Below are 27,532 nucleotides of genomic sequence, written 5' to 3'. Positions count from 1 at the left end.
TTGCCCGATGTTTGAACTGCACACCTTCGGCCCGACAATTCTCCCACACACTCGCGCTTTCCCCCCTCGGAGTCTGACTCCTGCTCGCAGCCCCTCGAGCTGGCCCAGTTAAATACACTGCTTATTCCAGAGCCTCCCATTAATCAGGGAGGGAAGGACCTCTGACAGGGTCTCACCTCCACGGCCCTCAGCAGCCCCCCCCCCCCCCCCCCCCTCGGACTCACATGTGGGGACGGCTCTGGAATAAATGGGACTAATGGCCTTTTAAGAATAACTTTCCCGATCATCACCTCGGGAGGATAGAAGAATGTTTTTAATCCGGCGAATTTATTACAATTCTAATAAATCCCGTTTATGGGCCCGCGTCCCCCTCCTCCCCTACCGCCGCTCGCCACAAGCAGTGAGTTAAGAGTCTGCAACAGTTCACCGGGGGACTGGGACGTCTCGACTCGCTGCAAATTTTAAAAGTTTTATTGAGCAAACAAATGGAGCGTGAAGTAAATCAGTTTCGGGGGAGAGAGAAAACATGCAGTGACTTTTGTTTCATCCAACAAAATCATTGAATTCAATATTCCAAGAATGTCAGTGGGTTTAAACACAGAACTCGAGCTATTTGTGGCTTTAATGTGCTCAAGTGCATGAACCGGAGAGCCGCGGCTACAGCAGCAATATTCAAAATGACACATCCCTCGGGGGGAAACTGTTTAAACATCTGAGCGTTGCCCAACATCTCTTTCTTCTCCGGTTTTGTTATTTTGACTTTTGTTTATTCATCCTTGGCTTCGTCCTCCGCCGCCTTAACTTGTTCCCAACAACTCTGACTCCTCAGCTCAAAAGAATGAAATAAACTCTCAATGAAAAACACAATCTTTTCATCTCAGGCATGAGTCAATTACCAGGACGGCATTTCCCAAAAATGCTTTTTTCCTCGGGCCTTTGTGAGGAGCGTCCTCTGGTTCTGGACCGAGGGATGAATTACTTCTGACATGTTTATTTCCACGGACCAGGCAGTTGGGTTTGAGCAGCACGTTGAGCTGTTGTTGTTCATGTGTCCGTTGGAACGCTCCCACGAACATTTATGGCTGGATTTTTTATTTATTCTTTCAAACAAGGACTTGACAGACGATTGGATGATTGTAATTCGTGGCTTGGGATTCCTTAATTTGTATTTGTTCTATTTTGTGGAGCTCACACTAAAGGCTCTATGGTGAAGTGTTGGACTGCTGAAGAGCCTGAAGCCTGTATTCTCTGAACTGACCAGCAGAGGGCGACTCAACTGGCTGTTTCTCTAGAAGTCTATGAGAAAATGACTTTACTTCATTTTTAACGTCAGTAAAACATTTTCCTGAGGAGTTCAAGTCTTCTTCAATAACAGGACGATGTTCATTATTTACATCGTGATCTCATTTAGAGTCAAATGGACAAAAAAAAGCACCGGGGGGCAAATTTGCAAAGTGATGAGCCGTGTCATTTAGAGCCTCAGTGTGTAATTTTTATAATTTTCGGGCGGCCTCTGGTGGTAAATTTGCAAACCGCAGCCAACTGAGCACCCGACAGGGGACACTTTATAGCGTCTGAAAATTCAACGTGAACGCGACGTGTTCTGGAAGCGTTTAGTTCAACATACGTATTCAACACGACGTAGAAACATGGAGACTCACACGGAGGTCGGGTCCACCTCATGGAACTATATCCAACTCATTCACGAAAACACATGGGTGATTATACATATATGAACACACAGTTATGGACAATATATTCAATTTCTGTGAATAAGTTCTTCAAAATATTACACACTGTAGCTTTAAAATAGATACTTTTGCGCCAATAAAATGCCACAGCGAGTGGCACAGGCTAAATCTTCATCACAACCTGTTGCTTCCTGTATTTTGAAAATGCTAACAGGCGGGACGTGGAAGGCGATGGGGGAGGGGGAGGGGGGAAGGAGTGGCCAATGGCGGTCCTTGTAGCCGCAGTGTGCATCCGCTGTCACAGACTCGTGAAGTGTCGGCTTGTGCAGTAACTGTGTAAAAAAAGTAATATTTGCACAAAGATGCAGTTGTGGTGCCGTTTTGTTTTTCCGCCAGCTGTCGTTGATTGATTGGAAGGGAATTTTGGAAAGGAGGGAGCAGGTTCAGTTACATAACGTCACGGGTCGAGGTGCTTTCGACCAAACATAGAGGCTGTTCTGTTTGTTTCTTGAGAAGCCGAAATGCACAGCAAGCAGCTCCCCGTCATCATTAAGGATGGTACTGATAGTATTACGTATCGTAACATGCCACTTACGTAAAGACATTATTCTTCTCACGCCTCGGGATCTGGCGCCGTCCGCCGCTGCTGCAGTCAACAACTGCCCGAAGCAGCGAACGCCATCAAAGTCTTTTCAGATGTCAATTTGAGTTAAGAGAAAAAACGGAGTTGTGGTGAGTGTGTGTGTGTGTGTGTGTGTGTGTGTGTGTTTGTGTGTGTGTGTGTGTGAAATGTTTATAGCTGTGATATATTTTCATTCTGGGTTCAAAAAAATCCCTGGTTAAACTTACAGTTGATGTGTTCCGCTGTAAATCTCTGAATCATAACTGTAGTTTCTTGCTTGAGGCCTATTTTAAAAGATATGAGTGCGTGCGTGTGTGTGTGCGTGTGTGCGTGCGTGCGTGCGTGCGTGCGTGTGTGTGTGTGCGTGTGTGCGTGCGTGTCAGACTTAAAGCACCAGAGTTGACAACCCTGCACTCTGCGAAGATAAAGTGAGCCGACGCTCCAGATGGAAACATAAATAACGGGATGAAAAGAGGGATCCTTTGAGTTTCTGTCATAATGAATATTAATTACCGCCGAGACATTGGCACAAAGGAAAACCAGACAATAAGACGGATATTTTGCGGTGATTAACACTTTGCCCTCGCTCACCTGGCCTCTCTTGCTCCTGGAAGACGCGCTGCGAGGAGAAAGGACCCAGGCCGCTCCCCCTCGCTCGGGGGTGAATCAGTATTGTTCTCGCATAATATAAATCAATCGAGGGCTCCGAGGGGCTCCGGCGTCGCTCGATGGCTTTCAGGAAATCTTGGCCAGGAACGAGCCCCCCGACTCTCCGCGCTGCCGCAGTCACGAGAAAAAAAAACCCAAGTGCACCCTTATGGAAACTGTTGACTTTTTCCAACGTGTTTGAACAGGCGAACATTTGATCCTGGAGAAACTGAGCCTATTAATAAAAGTGATATACACGCGGCTGCAACGCGGAAAAAGTATCTGCAGCCCAACATTTATCACAACCTGAAATCTGTGCAATTAGATTCCGTTGTTACAGATCAGGTGCCAATACTCCGAGCGCTCCTGTCTTATTTATATCTGTGGCATCCTGCGACCGGTGTTGTCTTTTGCTGCTGGAATGAAAGATCCCCAAAAATGGATGTGGACGACGAGGAGGCATTTCAAAAGATTTCCAAATTATATAAAGATAAATCCTTCCCCTCCTCTGCAGTACGAATGTTTTAGGTTTCATGACCTGCGGATTTGACCGGCCGAGCTACTTCAGCCCCGAGACTGGATGATCTGATGCAACAAAGAATTCTCCACGAATCCCCCTAAAAAGCGTTGAGCGGTCGCTGCGGTAACGTCCGACGTGTTCGGGAAAAAAGATGAAGCTTTTTCAGGAGGAGAAGAAAAGCCTTTGTACCAGCTGAGCAGCCTGGTGGTGGAACTCGAACTAGACGCAGCTTGCGCTCATGGATTCCGCGTCATATCGAACGGTGCTGAGAAGATCGTGCGTGAGGACCGTCCGTCCGTCCGTCCGATAGAAACCTTTAGTGTCCACGGGATGAAAGATCCAAAGTGCACAAAGCAGATCCACCGAGGCTCAGAAGAAGAGATGGAGGGTTTCTGAAATGGCCTCAATGTGTCGTCAGTATTCAGTTTTACAGAGCCAGAGAGTGTTGGAGGCTTCAACGGAAGCTCAGCCACTTTCTAACGCGGTGACGTCGCGCGCTGCCGAACTCCTTGGCGGTTGCGTTGCCTCGCCTTTACTTTGCTCGTGTGGTTGAAGTTGGGAAAAGCTCGAGGCGGCACCAGCAGCCAATCAAATCCCGTCTCTGCGAACAACAGGGGTCCTGGCTGACATCCGGTGGACCTGGGGTGTGTCCGTGCCCGTCAGCGCCACGCGTCAGGCACATCCAGCGGTCGTACTGAAGTCATGACCCAAGTTCCACAGTTCGTATGTTAGTTATTCGTGTGATAACGAAGTCGAAATGAGATCTTATTGCTTCTCAAAGTGCTCAAATCGCCCGCGTGTCCTCGCGGAGCCGCTGGCGTGTGAGCCGCACTGTGAAAGCCGACCTTCATTCGGACGCGGCATCGGGTTCTCACACAGCCGTCGAGTGTCACCGGAGTGAAATGCTAAACTCTCATCTTGGCGGGATGAAGAGTCTCTCGCACTGAGGTCCGACCTCGCAGCGTTGCCTTCCTCCCGGAGAAAATGTGATTTCCCCCGCGCAGGTGTTGCCTTGTGCATATTGGATTCGCCCCTCCGCCAGGGCTTCGTCATCGGCCCCCCGTCCCGCAGCCGCAGCTCCCCGTCCTCCGGGAGCGGGCGGGTCTGGTCGGCGCACTAAGCTCCGGGGTTTAGATTGCAGGTCATTTCCCAGTGGGACGCGCCGGCTCCTGCAGAGCGTTTGTGATAAGGCTGGATGCTGGAAGCTATGTAAACCTTGTTAAGCTGCCCGTCCCCATGTGTGCGGGGGGGTAAATCCTAAACACCTGGGCTAGTTAACTGGGATTTGGTGGGATTAGGGGCTCCGCGAAGGCCAACCTGATCAAACTTCATGTTAAACCCGTCTCCATTCTTACCGTTTCACATGCTGAGTCAAAACTCAATGCAGCAGTTGCACAACAGTTACCGTCATGTACCGAGCTTCTTTTCTCTCTGTTCATATCTCATATCCAGGGCGAGGAGGAGAAGTTGAGTGAACCTAGGTTCCGCTTGTTCTGGGTTCTTTGAAGTTCCTACAAAACTGAAATGAGCTCAATCAGTGCTACGGGATAAAAGACCTATGGCTGGACGCTTGGCTTCAGGGACGTCAGTCGCTCGCTCCCCCACTTTGCTCCAGACTGTAAATTTCACGGTGCAGTAATCGGTGAAATACTTGTTGAGATCTTTTCAGACGTTCACGACGTCCAGAGGATGAATCATATGGCCTTTTATTTTTACCCCCCCCCCCCCCCCGACTCACTGAGGCAAAAGATTTTCTGTTTTATTGAAACGTCTCAACTGATATTTCACGGATTGCCCCCGAAATTCAACGCAGACATTTATTTTGCCCCTTCAGTGAGAATTGTATTGAATTTGCTTCCCCTGTCGACATTGACCTGATGCGTGAGAAACCAATGCCAGTCTCATCAGCCTCAGTTGTATTTTAACATGTTGTGACCTTGATTTCATTTTCGTCAGAAGCCGATTCTCAAATATTTATTTCAGTTCTTAATTATCTTTTGGGCAGATTTTATTAATTTTGAGAGACTAAAGATGCACCGATACAAGTACTGATATAAGTACTTGCTGGAAAAGAAGAAATATACCTTTTGGAATGTGTCTGCATACAGTAGCATGAAATATTATGGTCGTGTACAGTTTGCGTGTTTTTGCTACAAACTGCAGTACAAGTACACGGTCACGATATCGGACCCGACACTGAAGAGAATGGATGGAGTGGAGAAATGACAGGGATTCAAAAAAAAGATGACATCCAACCAAGGTTCATGATTTGGCGTCTTTCTGTTTCTTTCTTTCATTGAGTCTCTTGGATATTTTGTCAGGACCCTTTTTTCAATCAGTAAGTGGATTCAGGATAAGAGGTTGTTTATCATTTCGGGGGGGAAATTTCCTTTTAACCTGGCAACGATTTAACCTCTATGTACGGTTCACATTCACGTTCATATTGAATTTGACCTCTGTCCTTTTAGTGTGCTCTGTATCTCGCCCAGATTGTTCGCACGTGGCACAAACTGTGCTGCGTTTGACATTCAGACAATCGGTCACGTGACACACGGTTCCTAACCTCCTGCCTCCTCTTCCCTTCCCCTCCAGATGTGGACGAGTGTGCCGAGGCGCTGGACAACTGCAGCATCGACGCCATCTGCCAGAACACCCTCAAGTCGTACAAATGCATCTGCAAGTCGGGCTACAAAGGCGACGGCAAACATTGTGAAGGTAAAAAGGGGCGGGAGGTTTCACCCACGTCAGAAGGACGTGTCTCCCATCTCTCTGAACGCCACCCGCCGGACCAGCGCCGGGCCTGATGGGCGCCTGCGTCTCACCCAGCGCAACTTCTCAGCCGTTAAGACTCTGAGAGAGGGAGGAGGGGCGCGCGGGGGAGACAAGGGAAAGCCGGGTGCGGGGGGGGGGGGCTCCTTTGTGACAAGATGAAATGAAGCGGTAGATTTCCCGCACATGTTCGGAGGAGCAGAGTTAAGATAGCGGCTGAGGCGGCAGTCGGGAGCTGCTGCCAAGCAGCCGGGGATATCTCCACAGCCGGAGGCAGCTCGGGCCGCGCGCAGTCAGACACAAGTCTGTTTTACTTGCCTCTTTCAATGTGCCCAGAGCCGTCGGATCATTATATCACTCAATTTTTTATTAGTATTATTACAAAACCATATTTCTCAATGTCGGTTTTTTTTCTTTCTCTCCCCTTCACTAGTATTATTCTTTCATTTACTTTAAGCGAGTGTTTTTCGTGGCCTTCTGCCTGTGGGTGATAAAAAAAGTTTTGCCCTATTGAGAGTCCATTGTAAAATATATGCACGGTTGGGTTTCCGCTGCGCCGACGGCGGCTCCTCGGGGCTGATGGGCTTGTTTGAAGAAAAAAAATTCCAAAGCATCGCTGACACAAGAAAGAAGAGAAAGAAACACGAGAGCGCTTTCAGACACCGGTGGTGCGACTTCTAGGAGCACGCCGACGCCGTCCGACGAGGCGGAGGCCTACGGCGGCAGAAAGACAAGGACGTGGTCTTGGTCTGTCGCGCGTCTCCAGGCCTCACGTCCGCGACTCAGACGAGTGTCAGTGATCGACCTCAGGACTTTGGTCCGCGTCACCTGCAGCTGCTGCCAGGGTCTTTTTTGAATCGCGATGTCACGCGTTCGAATATTTCAGGAAACCAAAAGCTATTATGTTTGAGTCCTTACAATTCAAAGTCACGACCTATTACTTCCACGTATAAGCTTTGGAGTTGCCGCGGTAGGACGTGACAATGGCCGACGCTCCCCCACGTCAATGGCGACGTGGGGAAGCAGAGAGCCAGAGAGGAGCAGCAGAGTGCTTCTTTGTTGCCGTCCCATCCTCCTGCTGTCAGGTCCGATTTAAGCCGCCCGAGCGAGACGCGCCCCCCCCCCTCGAAAAAAGGAGCCGAGCATCCGAGGATGGTCGGCCCTGAGAGGGGCCGGTGAGTGCTGCGCGGAGGGGTCTCCTCGGTGCGCTGCTCTCGACCGTCATCGTAACCGTAACGGACAACTCCACTCAGGCTGTCGGACCGATCTGCCGCTTCTCCCTCTCTTCCTGCCGCCGCGTCACATTGGTCGATGCGTTGAGGCTGAGGCCTTTTTCGTTGAGCGTCGGCTGCCGGTCAGGCCACATAATGTCAGCGATGTGTCAGAGATGTCGGTGCTGATTTGACTGGAAGTTATTTTGCTGATCACATAAAGGGCTTTAATTTAACCACGTGTGTTTCCTTTTTATTTTTAATTGTCTAGGAATGTTTTGTTTTTTTCAATAAATAATTATATTTCGTTTATTGGACAGTGTAAATGGATAAAGCGGTAGACGATGGGTGGATGGATATTGGACTGTGTTGTTTTCGATACTGCTTACATTAAAAATAAAAAAAACAATGTCCTGGCATGAAACTAGTCACATTTTTCAAATATGGCATCAAATCCTGGCCATCAGTTTTAGGCTTTAAAAAACTCAAATCAATAATTGCTGTTACATCAACAACAGGTGAACGTACTGATTAGCACAGATGTTTTCCCGTCTCTGTTTACCTCCTACTTCCTCCTGGAGACGGAACAGAAACACACTCATTTCTCTGAAATTGTAACCAAAGGATTAAAACCTGTGCTCAGATTTTAATGGAATAGTTTGTTATTTTCTGAAAAATTGTTAGTCAGATCACCGCTGCTCTCGAGGCTTTGTTGTAAAATATGAAGCTACTGCATCCTGGGGCAGCGTGTCTACGTTCCCTCACCCTAACACAGGGCCTAATTTTGAGACGGGGGAAATTAAATAGAAATGATGAGGGAACATAGGACTGAAGCAACATAGGACTGAAGGAACATAGGACTGAAGGAACATAGGACTGAAGGAACATAGGACTGAAGGAACATAGGACTGAAGGAACATAGGACTGAAGGAACATAGGACCGAGGGAACATAGGACTGAGGGAACATAGGACTGAAGGAACATAGGACTGAAGGAACATAGGACCGAGGGAACATAGGACTGAAGGAACATAGGACTGAGGGAACATAGGACCGAAGGAACATAGGACCGAAGGAACATAGGACTGAAGGAACATAGGACTGAGGGAACATAGGACTGAGGGAACATAGGACCGACGGAACATAGGACTGAAGGAACATAGAGTTGAGGGAACATAGGACTGAGGGAACATAGGACTGAGGGAACATAGAACTGAGGGAACATAGGACCGAGGGAACATAGGACTGAGGGAACATAGGGCAGAGGGAACATAGGACCGAGGGAACATAGGACTGAGGGAACATAGGACAGAGGGAACATAGGACAGAGGGAACATAGGACTGAAGGAACATAGGACTGAAGGAACATAGGACTGAAGGAACATAGGACTGAGGGAACATAGGACTGACGGAACATAGGACTGAGGGAACATAGGACTGAGGGAACATAGGACTGACGGAACATAGGACTGACGGAACATAGGACTGAGGGAACATAGGACTGAGGGAACATAGGACTGAAGGAACATAGGACTGAGGGAACATAGGACCGAGGGAACATAGGACTGAGGGAACATAGGACAGAGGGAACATAGGACAGAGGGAACATAGGACTGAAGGAACATAGGACTGAAGGAACATAGGACTGAAGGAACATAGGACTGAAGGAACATAGGACTGAAGGAACATAGGACTGACGGAACATAGGACTGAGGGAACATAGGACTGAGGGAACATAGGACTGAAGGAACATAGGAATGAGGGAACATAGGACTGAAGGAACATAGGACTGAAGGAACATAGGACTGAAGGAACATAGGACTGAAGGAACATAGGACTGAGGGAACATAGGACTGAAGGAACATAGGACTGAGGGAACATAGGACTGAGGGAACATAGGACTGAAGGAACATAGGACTGAGGGAACATAGGACTGAGGGAACATAGGACTGAAGGAACATAGGACTGAAGGAACATAGGACTGAAGGAACATAGGACTGAAGGAACATAGGACTGAGGGAACATAGGACTGAGGGAACATAGGACTGAGGGAACAGGACTGAGGGAACATAGGACTGAGGGAACATAGGACTGAGGGAACATAGGACTGAGGGAACATAGGACTGAGGGAACATAGGACCGATCAGGGAAAACAAGCAAAACACTGCCAAAGCAACACTTAGTGGTGTTCGACGTGGGGACCCGTGGGACCCGATGCACTTGTGGTTTTTCAAGTACCTTTCCCCCAAAATCTCAAGTCCTGATCGTTTCAAAATATCCCCCGGCTCACGTCCGTCCGTGCGTCTCGTCTCTCCGCAGATGTGGACGAGTGTGCGACCGAGTACAACGGCGGCTGCGTCCACGAGTGCATCAACATCCCGGGGAACTACAGGTGCACGTGCTACGACGGCTTCCGCCTGGCACACGACGGACACAACTGTCTCGGTGAGTGAGCATTTAACATTCTGTGTGTGTGTGTGTGTGTGTGTGTGTGTGTGTGTGTGTGTGTGTGTGTGTGTGTGTGTGTGTGTGAGAGAGTGTGTATGTGTGTGTGTGTGTGTGTGTGAGAGAGAGAGTATTGAGCTGTTTTTTTTCTTTTCTGCAGCCGGGTTGATTATTCAGACACTGACGTTGGTTTGTAAAAAAGGCGTTTTGTCACGAGAACCAAGTCCATTAAAACTGCAGGTGTCAAAAATATTCAAACTCAGCCTGACTTCGCCCGTGTGGCTGCATAAATTCTTCTCCCCTCCGCGCGTCGAGTCGTCACATCACGGATGGTAATATATGTGTCAGCAGCTTCGCATGTGAGCTGGTTTCCATGTTTCACATTTCAGGTTAGTATCCGATGTGTTTTTGTAAAAACGTGTAAACGGAGACAGTTTTTTTTTCCCCTTTCTAATAAGAAGTCTGAAGAAACAAGGGGGTGAACTTTATGAAGAGCTTGACCCTGAGCGGCGGCGGCGGCGGGGGGGGGGGCTGGCCGCACTTTCCCATGGTTTAATATTTCACAGAGAACAAATTACACTTAAAAGGTTATTAAATGAAGGGGGGGGGGGTCGGGAGCTGCTACACATGACATCATCCAGCCCCCCACCACCCTGTTATGTCCGTCTTGCTACCAGCCCCCCATCCCCTCACTTTCATTCCTTCCAACCCCCCCAAACTCAGACCCCTGCTGCTGCTGGTGCTGCTGCTCGGCAACCGTCTCCGTCTCCGTCACGACCCCGGACGCGGGGCGTTTCTTTTTCCACGCGGTTGCACTCGATGTAGTGAAAAGACGTCTTCGAACCCCCGCCAGCGGCTGTGGAGCTTTTCTCGGGGAGTTTCCTGTCATCGGTCACTTTCACATTCAGGTGAAGCGATGGCAGAAGAATAAATTGTCGGCCCTCGCATGCAGGCGACGCGCTCGCATCGGCCCCCGCGGTCGCTCGGCGGACTGAATGTAATGTCGGGATTCAGGTCCAGTGGGATGGAAAACACGTCGGTAGATCGATGATGAACCTGCTCTGACTCGACGATGCCCCCGTGATCTCTTTCTTTCGTCCCGATGTCTTTCTCTCGCTGCGTCAGTGTAAAGCTGCGGAGCTTCTTTCCGAGCCATTTAGCAATGGCGTGCAGTGGCGCGTGGACCATTTGCTCGGGGCCGTGGATCAGCTCCCGCCGTGCGTGCAGGTGTGTAATCGCAATATCTGGTTGTGTGGCTGCTGCTGCTGCTGCCTCCATTGATCCCGTTGATGCGATCGTGTCGTCGTGAAGCACACGATCAAACACGGAGAGAGAGAGTTTTCTCTTCTTCTTCTTCTGCTCCAGGTTTTTGTTTTTCCTGCCACAAAGGACTGAGATTTGTCTCTGAGCATCTCTCGTGTTCCTCTCACGATATCATCCATCCAGCCATCCATCCATCGTCTACCGCTTTATCCATTTAAGGGTCGCGGGGGGGGCTGGAGCCAATCCCAGCTGACATTGGGCGAGAGGCGGGGTTCACCCTGGACAGGTCGCCAGCCTATCACAGGGCCACATACAGAGACGGACAACCATTCACTCTCACGTTCACACCTACAGTCAATTTAGAGTCTTCAATGAACCTGACCCCATTCTCATGTCTCTGGACTGTGGGAGGAAGACGGAGAACCCGGAGAGAACCCACGCACACACGGGGAGAACATGCAAACTCCACACAGAAAGGCCCTGGTTGGTTTGAACCGGGACTCGAACCCAGAACCTTCTTGCTTTGAGTCAAAAGTGCTGACCACTGCGTCACCGTGCAGCCCCTCTCACCATATCAATCCAATTATTTTATAGCGGATGGGGCGTGACGACATTAAACGCTGTACAGTATTTGCGGCTGTCAAACACAAATCCCACTATTGCCTGGAGACCTGAACCGGCCTCTGAAGACTTCATTTTCTTGAGAATTTAACTCGTTCTAATGCCCCCGCTCTGCTCGGGCTGAGGGAATAATCCCCAGCACAAACACAAGAGGGGAGAGGAAGAGGTATAGAGCCGGGGGTCTTAACGTTAAGGCCCCCAGCTTCCTCTTCCAGGTTTTAAGCTCCTCTTTGGCCCCCGAGAGAAGAGGATTATTCCCCTCGGTCCTGGAGTGGGGAGCCTAAGCGGCTGGTTCCCAGACAAGGTCAAACCCCTCGGAGCCCCCTGAAGACCAGATGTGCCCAAGGAGGAGGAGGAGGAGGAGACATCTCACCTGATCCTCAAAAAAGTTCACTCTGAGTCGGGGATCTTTTTGAAGGTGTTTTCTCTTCGCGTGTTGTTTTTCCCACCGAGCTCCACTCCGCTCGACTCTTCAGGCCCATATTTCAGAATCGATTCTCAGTCCTGCGTGCGCATCCCCGTCGATGTCGCCTTTGTTTCGCCGCGCGGCTCCCGGTGATGGGACGTGTTGGCAGCATAACGACGTCGGGCGGCGGCGGCGCGTGAAGCAGAACGCCTTGGCCTCGTCGCGCCTCACTGGGCGGGATGCGCTGCTCTTTCCGAGGTCTGCCCCCTAAACGCCCCACAACAACAATGTCAGCGAGTCAGCCAGGTGGAAGCGCTGCGACATCACAGCACGCTGCGCCCGTCTGCGCCGAGTGAGATGTCACCCGCTGTATAATTTACCTCGCGGCGAGCCTTTGTGCCGCTCGCCACGCTCGCACGTGAAGGGAGGAAGTGAGGCATATGAGCACTTGATTACATCTTTTATAACTGTCATTACTGTTATCTGGAGGGGGGCGAAGGCGGGGGGAGGGGGTGGGGGGGGGTATTCAATCACCGCGGTCCGTTCGATGGCGCGGCCGTAAAAGGGATTTCTCGAGTCTTAGGAAAAACAGAGGAATCAATGTCAATTTAATCCAAAACACACATCCTCTTTGCAATGAAAACCAGATGCGGGGGGGGAAAGGCTATTAGTCACCCCCCCCCCCCGCTGCAGCACCGCCGTCCCCACATTTATGACCTACGTGTTTTGGTTGAGGTCCGACGGAAAACCCAAAATACCCTCTTATCATTACTAGTTCGTTAAACTCTCAAGTAGCTTAATATCGTGAGCATCTGCGCAAACACTCCGCCCCCCCCCCCCCCCCCCCCCCCCGCCACCCCCACCCCCGTCCTCGCGGCCGTCCTCGCGGCCGCAAATCACAACGCCGCACTTCTGTCTGGAGCAACAGAGGATATTTCTCCTGTGTTTTCCCATAAAGTGGGAATATGCCACAGTAGCGACTCTCTGGCAGAGACGGAGGGAAGGGGGCCGACGCAGACGTTCCACAGGGGGCCGAAAGATGATCTTTCGTCATTGAGTTGTTTACTTACCTTATGTCACCCCCCACACACACACACACACACACACACACACACACACACAGCTTAACACACCGTGTTCCTTCGATCTCTATTGACCGACACTGATTTGGTTTGTATTGATTCAGCGCGGCTCAATTCCCCCGTGCAATTTACAGGCTAATGAATGCCCTTTCTTTACTTTCACCTTCCCCAAAGACGGACCATGATCTATAACACACCAGGCGATGTCACTGCAGCCTTTTGAAGGGCGAATGAGATGGAGGTCAAATCAGTTGCCGCGGTTCAGTCTTTAATTGTACAGCCGTGTTGTCCATTCGTCCCTTCATCCATCAGCGGGCGAGTCGTCCCTCGCGTCCCTGCTCTCGTCCTCCCTTTGGGGGTTGGCGTTGCGAGGGGCTGGCTCATCAGACGGGAGGATTTCAGACAGACGTGTCATTGACCAGGTCCTGATGGGGAGACAGTGGTCATCGAAGGGAGCGTCGCGCTGATTTGCTCTGCAGCCTCCTAAAAGCATTCCTCTCTTAAATCTTCCGAGGCGGCGATGATAACCTCCGTCTTTGACGGGTTTTAAGGATTTAAGTGATCTGGTGAACTCCTCTTCCGTCACAACACTCACTCGCTTCCTCGGCCTGCACCTTCCCCGGCGAGCAGTCGCCCTCGCCGCTGTCGTGACGCGCACGGGCCGAGAGACGAGCCGGGGCGGCCGAGGAGTTTTTTGAGGACGGATTGTGAGATCGGTGCATTAGCTCCGCCTCCTGAAGATTGCATCAACACGGTCTCGCAGGATCGTTCAGTCCCGTGCCCCCCGTGAAATGAACAGTTCCAGCTGCGCCCACCGTCGGGGCCTTGGGGGGAAACTCAAGCCTGACACTGGGTTCAGGGGTGTAGAGGCGCGCAGCGGACTGGGAGCCGTCAGACGTCAGCGCGGGGCCTCCCGTCTCCTTGGCACAGGGGCTCGTCCACCCCGAACACTCATCCCGGGGTTTTGTTTTTAAAAAACACTCCCAGACTTGTTTTGGAGATGATCTTACTTAGCTCATAGTTATTTTTTTTCTCATTTAGGAAAGAACTCGGCGAGAGATTGGACGTGGACTCAAAGTCTGTGCTTGTTTACCAGAGTGGTTACCTGGGAGACGGGCCTAAAGTCAAAAAGAGCCAGAGTTCAATCAAAGCTTTATGAGCTCTGATTATGTAAAAGCATTAAAAAGAAAATCAAACCTTTCGCTGCAGTAAACAGAAGTTTTTGCAGATGTGAGTCGGAGCTTCAGGCCGACAGTCCCAGTCACCCACGCTCATGATGTGTCTTCTGCGGGTGATCGCATCAGAACATCTCGCCGACGGAGCGGAGGCTCGTCGCCGAGCCACAGATTCTAGCGTCTCTTCTCGGGCAGCTGTTCAAACCCGGCGCCCTGGTCTCTGTTCGGACTGTCTCCGAACTCCGGGAGCAACAAAGGCTTTAGGAGGAAATGGTGGTAATCCTGTTTAAAATAAGAAAGGATCTCGTTTTAATTGAAGCTGGCTGTGAGTGTGTGTGTGTGTGTGTGTGTGTGTGTGTGTGTGTGTGTGTGTGTGTGTGTGTGTGTGTGCGTGAGTGTGCGTGAGTGTGTCACTCGGGGAAGCTGAGCCGGTGCCTGTTCGCGGAGCGGGGCCGGGGCCGGGGGGGACTGCAGGGGCCCCCGCGACCACGCCGCTCTGCTCCCATGTCGCTGCACATGGCTCCGATTTGCCGCCTTATTAAGGAGTGCGCGGCCCCTCGGCGACCTGCAGACGGAGAGCCCAGAGAGGCCAGGCTCCGTCCGTCCAGGCCGCTCACTTCCTGGTCTCTCCGGGGGCCGGTCTGGACGACAGAGTGAGTTCTGTGGGGACGGATGCATGCTCAGCTTTGATGACGGACAGCGGCAGTTTTTCGCCAAACCTCCAAAGTTGCTCTACCTTTAGAGAGAGAGAGAGAGAGAGAGAGAGAGAGAGAGAGAGAGAGAGAGAAGCATTTCTCCAAAATATGTTCAGGAGTTTCTGAGAGGCGACCGCCGTGTTTACATGGCTCTAAAGCTGCGCACAAGGCCAAATGTTATATATACAGTCAAGGCTATCTGAGAAACCAGCGGACATGGCCTCTGCAAACACAACCAATCTCTTAATCTCTCTCCGTTTGAACCCCCCCCCCCCTCCAGCACAGCGAGGGGAGAGCAGAGACGTGAGGCGGGCAGCCTCCTTTTAACTTGATTAAGACCCTTTTTCCTTTTTTTTTCTCTCTCTCCATCCCCTCAAGAGAATTTTTTACGAAAACGTTTTAAGTCTAAATAACGTGAGCACTTCTCGTGGCCCGAGCCAGAACCCCCTTTCCGCTTGGAAATATTTGCTTTGGACGCCGGCCTTCAGCCCGGCCGGCACACAACACAGGCAATTATGGGGAGAATTTAAACGGGAGAACTCCACTGACGGGCGACGCCTCATTTGAAGGGATGAAGAGAATCAGGAAATGAGACCTTCATTGATGCGCTGAAGGGCATGGAAAGAGAACCCCCCCCCCCCCCCCCCCCTCCTCCCCGCCACCCCCCCCAGGCCCGCTGACGCTGCTCGCACATCTCATGGGCATTTCTGTGTGCGTGCGTTGAGGACTTGTGTATTTTTTTGTGTTGCATTTGTGCATGTCTGAATTTTTTGGGGGGGGGGGTTATGTCGGGGAGGGAGCGAGGGGCGGGGAGATGCATGTGGTCGGATGTCTTTTCTGGAGTTTATCTGCAAAGGTGCAGCTGTGGGCTGCTGCTGCCGCTGCTGGCGGCTTCCATCAGCTCAGACGTCTCATCTCTGCTGCCGCCGCTTTCATGGTGCCGAGATGAAAACCACGGGGTCACCTCCAAAGTGAAATCAAAGCCTGACCAGCGTTTTTCTATTTTTTTCCTTTTTTCTAACCCGTCCTCCCCTTCGCTGTGACTTTTTAGCTCTAAATGTGGCTGGCCGGTCACCTGGCCGGTCGGTCACCTGGCTGGTCACCTGGACGGTCACCTGGACGGTCACCTGGACGGTCACCTGGACGGTCGGTCACCTGGCCGGTCACCTGGCCGGTCACCTGGCCGGTCACCTGGACGGTCACCTGGAGGGTCACCTGGAGGGTCACCTGGCCGGTCGGTCACCTGGCCGGTCACCTGGACGGTCACCTGGAGGGTCACCTGGAGGGTCACCTGGCCGGTCGGTCACCTGGCCGGTCACCAGGCCGGTCACATGGCCGGTCACCTGGACGGTCACCTGGACGGTCACCTGGCCGGTCACCTGGTCGGTCACCTGGCCGGTCACCTGGCCGGTCACATGGTCGGTCACCTAGCCGGTCGGTCACCTGGCTGGTCGGTCACCTGGCCGGTCACCTGGGCGACGCAGAGCGACGCCTCCACCCAGTCGACCTCCGCTGACACGACGCATTGTCTCTGAGAGGGAAGAGACGGTGTCGCTCACGCAATGAGAACTGCAGTGAGAGCAGAACTTGGAAAGCTGATGGGGGGGGGAGTCACCTGCCAGTGACCTACTTATCAACCACCGAGGTTTCTGTCACACATTCTCAGTCGGTGAATCCGCGTCCGTCCGAATCTCTTGTGTGGAAACAAGAAGAACGAGCGAAGAAGAAGAAGAAGAAGAAGAAGAAGAAGAAGAAGAAGAAGAAGAGTGAAGTTTAACTTCTAACTTCGCTGGGCTGAGAATTCCCCCCAGAGAGGAAACTTAATCTCGAGGCCCTTCTCCGACTGGACAAATAGACAGTAAATTGGTTTCGCATGATGGCTTATTAAAAAAAAAGAAAGAAAAAAAAGAAGCTTTGTGTATACAGCAGATTATTGATGCGTCCAGCGGAGGGATGGATTAGGTTCCAGTGGCGAGGGGCAGAGCTGCGGCTCTCGGGGGGGAGGTCCTCGCAGCGGAGTCATGCACGGGGAAGGTCGCGGCTGCTGAACCCTGCAGAACTCTCAAGATCTTTCATTTTGAAAATAAAGGCGTTCATCAAAAGATGAACGGACGTTCCACCGCTGTGCGTTTGCTGCTGTCGCACGATGAGATGGAAAGAGAAAACTGGTGCACAAGTCACCATCAGGGGACGTGAGCGAGGTCTCAGGCGACGCCTTCGTTAATCCTCCGCCTCTGACGCACGTTGTTGAGGTGGATTCAAATGAGGTCCCCCCTGCGACCCCCGACCCCCGACCCCCGACCCCCCTCTCGCCCTCCGTCCCAAAACGCAGACGTGAAACAGACGACATAAAGGAAAGAACCCAGCGGTGGGATGTGGTTGCCAGCTGCGAGTCTGGGGAGCTCGCTCGGTTCACATGAATCTAAGTGTTGATGGAACATAAATGCTAAAACGTCAACACAATATGTTGTCACTTCAATGAATCAATGAAAAATAAGTTGTCAAACTTTGCACAGTTTCATAAAATAACAGGACTCACATCATTTCCAGTCACATTCTAACTGGTGCAGTCACACGCGTTGAATGCAGATGGTTTTTGATTCCAATAGATTCTGATTCGCAGCTCGTCGTCCGTCGTCTTCAGACAAACCCCTTTCTTTCATCCCTGTGGTGTATTTGTTCTTGTCTTCTTAAACTGATCTTCATGGTTTTGAGTTTTTATCCGTCTCGTCTCGTCTCGTCTCTCTCCCCCCCCCGGCAGATGTGGACGAGTGCTCGGAGGGCAACGGAGGATGCCAACAGATCTGCGTCAACATGATGGGCAGCTACGAGTGTCGCTGCCGAGAAGGATTCCTCCTCAGCGACAACCAGCACACCTGCATCCAAAGGCCTAAAGGTTAGTCACACACACACACACACACACACACACGAGGGACACAAGCTCATAATTATATTATTATTATGGTAATTTTCTGATCCTCTGGTCCAGACGCTTTGGATTAATTTGACGGGCGAGCAAAGGTAAGTGTCACTTTCAAATCGGCCCGCGGGCGGCTGCGAGCAGAGACAAAGAATCAAAAGTGCAAAGTGACGTGTCCTGTGTCTCGCATACTGTTTTCACTTTGGGACAAATCCACTCCACAGTTTTGTTAAATGCAACATGTTGGCGTGATGAAAAAGGCCAGTTGCTTCATCTCGTTTTTAGATTTGCTGCATGTATTAGAAAAAGAATCTTTTTTTTCCCGCTGCACCATGTCTCTGAGAACAGACACAACAGCTTCACCGTCACAAAGCACATTTATGCAGGAAGTAATCATCCAGCCGTCGTTAAGATTCCTCCGCTCCGACAGGCAGTTGGAGGTTCGGACTGTGGCCGCGTAGATCCATTATCTCAGAGTCTTTTGTCCAGGGAGTCCTGGCGGCCGGTCGAGTGTCCGCCCGCCCCCGCCCCGGCCCGCCCTCGTCTCTCCGATAACAGACGACCGCCCGTGTCATCGGACCCCGGCGTTCCTCCTCCGTCACCCTGGACGGTGAACCGATGGTCTTGGAAGTCTGCTCCGTGAGATCGGTCTGGCCTCGTGAACTGTCAATGTTTGCGTTTCATAAACGCCCTGTTATCTTGAGCGCAGCCAAAAGCCGGATCGTGTGTTTCAAATGGCGGCGTGGCGCAGCACCGGTCCAGTCTCGCCACCCCCCCTCCCTCCCTCCGTCTCTCTCTCTCCCTCCCTCCCTTCTCGATAAATGCCCTCACTTCCTGTTAATCTTCCATTATTCATATTCATTCTGTCTTTATTGCTTCCAGATGAGAGCCGTTTGGACGAGGACATTAATGCTGCCATCAGTCTATAAACTCCCCTCGCTCATCAGATGGCCGCCCCTCGTCGTCCTTTCATTACTTTTGAACGACTCGTCGCAGACGGAGCAGCTGAGCTTGTTAGGGCCCGAGGCACTGACAACGTCAGAGCGAGGACCTATTGACCTATTGGAATTATTATTATTACGCCACATGAATCGCTAATTTGAGGCACTTAACGTGCTCCGACCTTCCCAGAACTTCCTCAGAACCGGTGAATTTTTTAATGAAATCAACATGTTAGGGGTCTCGGGCCTGGGCGTGTCAAAAGAACTCAATAAAGCCCCTCAACCACATCCCCCCTTGATTTACATTTGATGTAGACATACAAAATTTGGTAGGCACGTGCATCACATCAAGACCTACAAAAAAATATGAGGTCGCCATTGCCTCCGACCAACAGGAAGTCGACCATTTTCGATTGTAGTGTGCAAATTTTGACATTTTCGCACATCATACTTCAATTATTATTATTATCATTATGCTTTTTATTATACAGTGTGTGTCTGCAGGACAAAGGACGTGGTGGGAACTGCAGAACTTGTTGCAGAACATCACCCCTCTCCTCGCCGACTTGGAAATGATGCGCGGGCGGCTGAGCAAAGGAAAAACATTTGAGAAAATTAAAACTATGATCTCATCTTTCTGCCAGAGTCTCCATGTGAGTGCGGCCGTGCATTCGAACCGCCGAGTCCCGAAAGCCCGCGGTGCTGTGGTTCGCTCACGAGCCTTTTTATTGTTCTCATTAAAAAGACATCGGCTTTCCACTTTCTTCCGTCGGCGGGGCGTCAGGTGGACCCTGCGCGACTCCCGTGAATCTTTGTGGTGCCGCTGGAGGAGCGGCGCTCCGCCGCGCGCTGCCTGGTGGCGATGCCGGTCGGTTTCCCCCTGCTGGTTGTCAGCAGTGGGCCTGTGCCAATTAGGCAGCGGGGGTCTGCCAGTCTCTCTGCTAATGACCAGGCTGCTGCTGCTGCTGGCCTGTCTCTTATTAGACCGCCCCCCCCCCCCCCCCCCCCCCCCCCCCCCCCCCCCCCCGGCCCCCCCTGCGCAGGAATAACTCCGGCCAAATGAAGGCTCCATTGTCTCGCTGGCCAAAATGTAACAGTTCATTTATTCTCCCCAAACATTTCTCCCAGTCAAGGAACTAAAGCCTTTGAAAGGCCGGCCAAGGTGCTTAGCGGTCGGGAGGAATGCCATTTAGGGTCGAGAGGGGTTCCACCGCTTTGCGTTTGATTTATTGTCTCTTTTATATAGTAGGAGGATAACAGGGACGTATGTGTGCGAGACGGGATCCAGCACATTGGAATTCAGGAATTTCAGGCCCAGTCAAGCCACACATCCATGATTTCAAGTCCCCCTTACGTTTCTGAAATATCCGGTTGGGGGCCGTGACCTGAAGTGTGCGCTGACGGGTTCGTTATGTAAGTCACGTATGTGCCGGCGACTCGTCCGTTCCCTTTTTTCGTCTGCTGCTCGAACAAGACACCGTCTGGATTCGGGAATCAGCAGCACGACGCCACTGTTTAACGAGACGCCCCGAATGATTTGGACCAGTGGTCCTGTCACTCTGCGAGTCAACGTGTCACGAGCGTGAGCCGGTGAGGTGACGTCCGGACGCTCACACCGGCCTGATGTTTTCATTCTGGTCTGGAGCTCTCGAGCCCCTCGAGGCCTCCGACGCCTTCCACCGCTGCTGTAAACCTGCCAACACTCGGGTCGGTCGCAAACCAGTACACGTGAATTAAGTCGAGACCGAAGTTCGTCGTCCGGGGGGGAATACATATCTCACGGGGAAAAAAAAGCTATTTAGATCAAATCCATTTATGAATCGTTTCAAACCGAAAATTCCAGCTTTTTAAGTGTGGAGCTTTTTTGCTGCTTTTCTTCATCATATTCATCCATAGACAGAATTTCAGTCTTTCGGTTGCACGAAGCAAGTTATGTGTTGCTGTGTGTTGTCCGTGAGTGCAGCCCTCTCTCTGGACAGTAGGCCTTGTCTTTCCAGGAAGTGTTTACTTTGTCAATGAAAACCTCTTCCTGTGTTTACGACGTTCAGCAGCTTCCCAAAGGGGCAGTTCGCCCTCGTGCAGCTAATCTCTTCTCTCTTCTCTCTCTCTCGCTCGCTCGCTCGCTCCCTCTTCCTCAAATTCAAATAAGGAACCCGGCGGACTATGATGGACATTATCACACACACACGCAACTCAATGATTTTCAATTTAATCCTGCCGGAGGCACATTCAGACTTCAGGACGCCGGGGCCAGAACTGCAGCGTCCGTCCAGGCCCGAGCTGCAGCGGCGCGAGGAATGTTCCAATAAAAGTGATCAAATCCATAATAAATATAGCTGCATCATATTCTCTCAGTTAGTTTTTTTGCCCCGCAGCCTCGACATTCCTACTGCGTGAAATCAGGCACGGGGGGGCGGTTTCTTATTGGAAATAAAAAATAACTATCTTTCTTGCATTGCATTATCCAATTAGCCGACTCGTTGCTCGTCCTCATCTCAGGAAGTGAGGAGGTCGCCGCCAAACTGCCTGTTTCCGTCACTCCGGTGACGCACCGTGTTTTTTTGAATATTGCAAAGTCAAAAGTTTGTGAAAAGGAATTTTATGGGTTTTTTTTTTCTTCGTGTATGTTCTTGTCTTGTGCTGTGCGGTCGTCCCACCGCGCAGGAGCCTCGACACGGTTCTTACACGTTCCCCTCGGTGGTTCTCAGCAGGCCTGTCTCCCTGTCTGTCTGTCTCCCTGTCTGTCTGCCTGCCTGTCTGTCCGTCTGACTGCCTGTCTCCCTGTCTGTCTGTCTGTCTGTCTGTGTGTGTCTGTCTGTCTGTCTGCCTGTCTGTCCGTCTGACTGCCTGTCTCCCTGTCTGTCTGTCTGTCTGTCTGTGTGTGTCTGTCTGTCTGTCTGCCTGTCTGTCCGTCCGTCTGTCTGTCTCCCTGTCTGCCTGTCTCCCTGCCTGTCTGTCTGTCTGTCTGTCTCCCTGTCTGCCTGTCTGTCTGTCTGTCTGTCTGTCTGTCAGCCTGTCTGTCTGTCTCCCTGTCTGCCTGCCTGTCTCCCTGCCTGTCTGTCTCCCTGCCTGTCTGTCTGTCTGTCTGTCTGCATGTGTCCCTGTCTCCCTGTCTGTCTGTCTGTCTGCCTGTCTGTTTGTCTCCTTGTCTGTCTGTCTCCATGTCTGTCTGCCTGTCTGTCTGTCTGTCTGTCTCCCTGCCTGCCTGTCTCCCTGCCTGTCTGTCTGTCTGTCTCCCTGTCTCCCTGTCTGTCTCCCTGTCAGTCTGTCTGTCTGCCTGTCTGTCCGTCCGTCTGTCTGTCTCCCTGTCTGCCTGTCTCCCTGCCTGTCTGTCTGTCTGTCTGTCTCCCTGTCTGCCTGTCTGTCTGTCTGTCTGTCTGTCTGTCAGCCTGTCTGTCTGTCTCCCTGTCTGCCTGCCTGTCTCCCTGCCTGTCTGTCTGTCTGTCTGTCTGCATGTGTCCCTGTCTCCCTGCCTGCCTGTCTCCCTGCCTGTCTGTCTGTCTGTCTCCCTGTCTCCCTGCCTGTCTCCCTGCCTGTCTCCCTGTCTGTCTGTCTGTCTGTCTGCATGTGTCCCTGTCTCCCTGCCTGCCTGTCTCCCTGCCTGTCTGTCTGTCTGTCTGTCTGTCTCCCTGTCTGTCTCCCTGTCTGCCTGCCTGTCTGTCTGCCTGTCTGTCTCCCTGTCTCCCTGTCTGTCTCTCTGTGTCTGTGCGTTGGCCACAAAACTGTTTTTACAAGTGCAGGAGTGGCCGCTCCATTGCTCTGCAGTCCAACCGTACAACCAGGCTCTTTTCCTATTCTGGGGCAGTGGAGCGAGGGGAACACCTCGTGCCTCCACACTGCCACCTATCAATCCTCTCCCTCCCTCGCACGTCCGGCAGCGGGGACACGGAGAGAAACTTTGTCGTCGTCTTCTCCCTCTCCCTGTCCGTTCCCTTCATGATCTGCCGTCATCTTCCAAGTCTTTGTCCGGACGCCCCCCACCCCCCCCTTGAACAAATACACATCAGTGGCTTGGGTTTTGGGCAAACGCTGGCTGCCTTCGCCACCGACTTCTCCTTACCTCATTGGAGACGGGCATCGCTTCTGCTCGTGGCTTCGTCCAGCTGCTGCGGACGGCCCGAGTGCCAGTGGGGTTTTTCCACTAACACTCGGGCCGTCATGGCTTTTTAACCAGAGAGGGCCAGACTGAGCCCTGCAGACACAGACGCCTTCTTCACTTGCCTCTCCCTTTTTTCTTTTTTTTCTGCGATTTTTGGAAAGAATGCCGTACGCTCTGTAATAACATACCGCATCTCGTATCTTGTGTATCTGGATATCGAAGAGAAGCCTGCAGCCCCCGGCTGTGCTCGTGCTGCCGCGTCGTCTGCTCTGCCGGGAGGACGTCGCCCCGGCTCCTTCGGGACGGGCACAATGAGGTGACCTTGATAGAATGAGAGTGAAGGGGGGGGGGGGGGATGTCCCCCAGCAGGTGCTGCACGACTGTCAGTGACACAGATGGGCACACACACACACACACACACTCACACACACACTCACACAAATGCCCGTGTGACGCGCATACATTATGCAAATACGCCACCGTGTCAATGCACACGCATACATTAGTGCAAGTGTGCTCACTGTACATTCACACAGAGTCTCGCTGTATTTGCATCTGTTCACTTTAACCTTGTACCAGTTCCGCTTGGAACATTTCACATGTTAAGTGTTTGTGGTTTTTGATCTCAGGAGCACAATATATGTGTATATATATATATATATATATATATATATATATATTCATAAAAGTTGTACATGAAGCTTTTTTTTGTTGTTTTTTTGCGGCGACGTGCGCCGTCTTTTCCATTCTCCACGTGTTTATTCCGTCGGTGGCTCCAGTGGGGAGAGAAGCGAGCGGCTTCAACTTTAGGCCTTTTTTTTTTTTTTGGAGCTGGAGGAAAAACCCCGACGCTGAGCGCCACAGAACCAGAACAGTAGCACTTGGACGGATTCTCTCTGCTCTCCACGAACGGAGTCACTTCCTTGACCAGCTGGCCGCCCCGTCGCTCCGTCTGACCATCTGCGTTGCAGCTCTGCCCAAACCCTCGGCCCCCCACCCCCCCCACCCCAGCCCCCATTCTCCTTTCCATGCGCTGACATTTTTATCCTCCCATTAAAACTTTTTAAGGGGCCCATTATCTAAGAGGAAGGAATGTTGCTTTAATAGTGTGGTGGCTCCGCGCTCAGGCCCCTTCTCCAACCGACACTCGCTGCCGCCGCTCGGCGTTCTCCAGCCGGCGTGGAGAGGAGAGGGGACGTACGGCAGCCGCTCAGCCCCCTTTTCATTTGCCCCGAAGCACTCAGGACAGACCATAAACCCTTGGCATGCCTTCCGCCCCCTCAGCCCCGTTGTCTCACCCTCCCCGCTGCATGTTTCTCAGGTTGAAGAGGGCTCGCGGCGCTGCGGTGAAGAGCCTGTGGCCTCCGCGGAGCTTTTGTGTTCTTTAAGGATCGCAGGAGTCGGCGTCTTGGCTGGAGCGCCCCATGGTAGCTCTTTTTCTCTCCCTTTTGCGCAGCTCCTAAGGTAAAGTCAAAACTTGCACCCTGCTATCGAGAGTTTACTGTTTGTATTTCTGGGACGGTAGAGGTTTGGTCTTTGAGTCGTGCGGAGGCCGTAGCTCTCGCGGTTCAACGGAATCCGTCCTTGCAGCATGTCGATGTTTTACTGGGTCAGAAAGTCGGAGATGGTCCGGTTCTCAGAGAATCGAGGCGGGAAAACACACGACAGAGTTTAAATGACAGCCAATCGGTCTCTGCGGAGAGCCGTCCGCGCACAGCGACTCGCCGCCATCGCTAGATCCTCGCGTTCCTTCCTGACCTGCGGTTCAGGGGCGGCTGTGCGACGTGGACGCGATCTCACACCATTTTTCTCAACCAGCTTCTTGCAGTGGTTGAAAGGGACCTGACGCAGCCGCTGTCGCTCAGTGGGTTACACCGCCGACCTTGGTACAGACGCTCGGGGTTCGATACCAGGTCATCCTAACTGCCGCCCGCCTCAACGATCGTATGTTGCTTTGGACAGAAAGCGGTCGGCAAAATGAATGAATGTGTAATAATGTAATGGGGGGAGCTCAGTGAGATAAACCAGTCGAAGCCGATTCGCCCATGTTTCCAGACTTCATGCTAAGCTATAAGCTAACCCCAGCGTTCAGATGTATCAGACTTGGCATTGAAGGAAATCTTCCCGAAACATCAAACTATTCCAATCAGGCAAATACAACCACCTACAATGAACCAACCAAGTTGTGTATTGGCTCCCGGGGCACCGAGGTCGTGGCCGCTCCGCAGAGCGAACAGTCACGCCCACTTGTTTTCTTGGTTTGTTGCAGTTTTTCCCTTTTTACAGCAGTTGTGATGCGTCTGTTGATGTTGAGCCGCAGTCAAAAGCGAAATCCGCTCTGGTCCCTCGTCCCTCCGTGGCTCTTTGGAAGGAACCACTTCTCAAGTCCAAGACTTCGGACTCTTATTGCCGGTCCAGTTCTCCGCCCGTTGAAGTGCTCTGTAATAGTCTTTTATTAGTTTCTACATATAGAGTTATGTTTTATGGGTCAGCAGATTGTTTTAGTTGATCGTGACATGTATGAACTGGAGTCTCTTCTGAGGGCTGTTTTCCTTTCTGCTTCCCATCATCGGGTAATGACAAAAACTTGGAGGCGCTTGGCAGCCGAGCGAGCGGGAACTGCGGCGGATGATATCTGGGCCCGTTCTGGAGAAAAAAGGGCCATTGTGTCAACACTTTGGCTTTTATTGGTCCTCGGAGAGAGGAAGGCCCAGGTCCTGGCCCCCGGCTCCACGTGTTACTGATGGATGGGGCGGCGGCGTTCGGGGGAGAGAGGGCTGCATAGAAAGACAGAAGGTGGAGTGAAGTGAGTCTCGGGATCCATAGCACAACCTGAGTAAGTCATCTTTAGTCCCGCGGGGGTTCGCGAGGTTGGAAACTCAATCCTGTGTTAAGTTCACAGATGTCCGTCTCTCGCTCGGGCCCTCGGAATGACGCAGAGTCGACTGAATTCCACTTCCTTCTTCAACAATCCACATCGCTGCGGATGCTCGTCCGCGGTCACTTCGCGTCGGTCGCGTCGTGACTTTTCTTTCCTTTCTGAGGCGTCGGCCCCTCTTACACAAACACGGGGGGCCGACGGCGGCGGCTGCTGCTGCAGTTAGTGTCCGGAGGCTCGGGCTCGTCTGCAGGAATGACAGCAGCTCGTCTGCGAGACCTTGTGACGCGCGTTGACAGACTGAGGGTGATGGAAAAGTATTTAACTCGTGAGATCGGAATGGTCTGTCACGGCCGCGTTCGTCGGCCGCCTTTGAGAGACGGAGAAACGCCAACCGGATTCTTGACACCGGCAGTGGAAATGGATAGAAAGGGCGAAGAGGGAAGGTTTTGTTCTTTGGGGTCAAAATGTATGAAAAACAAAGGAGGTTCTGGTTGCACAAATTAAAGTACATACAATATGAAGTGAAAACCCACCTGAGGCTTTACACACGTTTCAACTTCTGCCCATGAAAAGTTTTCTGAATGAAGAAAGTCTGACCTCCAAACGCCCTTCAGGTGCAGCGGCAGATTTGATGAGACATTAGTGGAGACGTCTTCCTTCGCACACGACCCTCCCCGCTCGCCGCCAGAGAAGCAGAAGGAGATCTGCTCTGTTGTTGACGAGCCGGGGAGCCGGGGGCTCGTCGCCGCGTCCAATGTCCTCGTCCCCCCCGCGGAATAAAAGGCAGCGAGCACCCGCGGATCTGTTCATCGAACATTTATACTTCACAACAGGAATTATGCATCGCCGTGTTTGGCAAAGCTTTGAATAATGAAATGCATCTTTTTTTTTCTCCACAATAACATCAGTCACGCTCGTCCTTCACTTGACTCAAGTTCGAGTTAAATATATATTTATATTTTTCCCCCAGTGTTTTCTTTTTTTTTATGGGGGATTACCCCAATTAAAATCACAGGTCTACTGGATCAGCTCCTGCTGGGAGTTTTTATCCTTGTTCTTCAGGCAGCCCTCATTTTTTATTTATAGCCTGAAACAAGTGAGCGCGTTCCGACAAGTTCCTCGAGTCTTTGCAGCGGAGGTGCAGAGCATGTCACCAGCAGTAGGCATATATATGTATATGTGTGTGTGTGTGTGTGTGTGTATATATATATATATATATATATGTGTGTGTGTGTGTGTGTGTGTGTGTGTGTGTGTATATATATATATATATGTGTGTGTGTGTGTGTGTGTGTGTGTATATATATATATATATATATATATATATATATATATATATTTCACTCCTCCTGCCAGCTCTGTATGATCTAATTTAAGACCAAACTCTGAGTTTAAAAACCCCACGACTCTCTCCCTTCGCCGTTTCCCTCACAGTGCAAGCGGACGGCGCGAAGGAGGGACCCACCTGCATGGACAAGAACCACGGCTGTGCACACATCTGCAGGGAAACTCAGAAGGGCGGCATCTCCTGTGAGTGTCGGCCC

The 27,532-nt window shown here is 51.6% G+C and overlaps 1 protein-coding gene across 3 annotated transcripts in view; it reads left to right on the top strand.

Annotated features, from left to right (window-relative positions):
* The window catches only part of scube3 (signal peptide, CUB domain, EGF-like 3), a 72,643-nt gene that overhangs the window by 16,390 nt on the left and 28,721 nt on the right, over nt 1-27,532 (top strand). For 2 of the 3 annotated variants that reach the window (XM_035645389.2, XM_047331257.1), the window contains exons 2-5: nt 6,074-6,196; nt 9,780-9,905; nt 17,909-18,043; nt 27,423-27,532. The exon at nt 27,423-27,532 is cut by the window's right edge and continues 37 nt beyond it. In XM_035645389.2, the coding sequence (XP_035501282.2) occupies nt 6,074-6,196; nt 9,780-9,905; nt 17,909-18,043; nt 27,423-27,532 (494 nt within the window). Of the gene's footprint in view, nt 1-6,073; nt 6,197-9,779; nt 9,906-17,908; nt 18,044-23,077; nt 23,424-27,422 lie in introns of those variants that run through there. The other variant, XM_047331258.1, reaches the window with a different exon arrangement.

This window comes from Scophthalmus maximus, chromosome 3, assembly GCF_022379125.1.
Source record: "Scophthalmus maximus strain ysfricsl-2021 chromosome 3, ASM2237912v1, whole genome shotgun sequence".
Classification (NCBI taxonomy): Eukaryota; Metazoa; Chordata; class Actinopteri; order Pleuronectiformes; family Scophthalmidae; genus Scophthalmus; species Scophthalmus maximus.
This window is presented reverse-complemented; position numbering and strand designations above follow the sequence as displayed.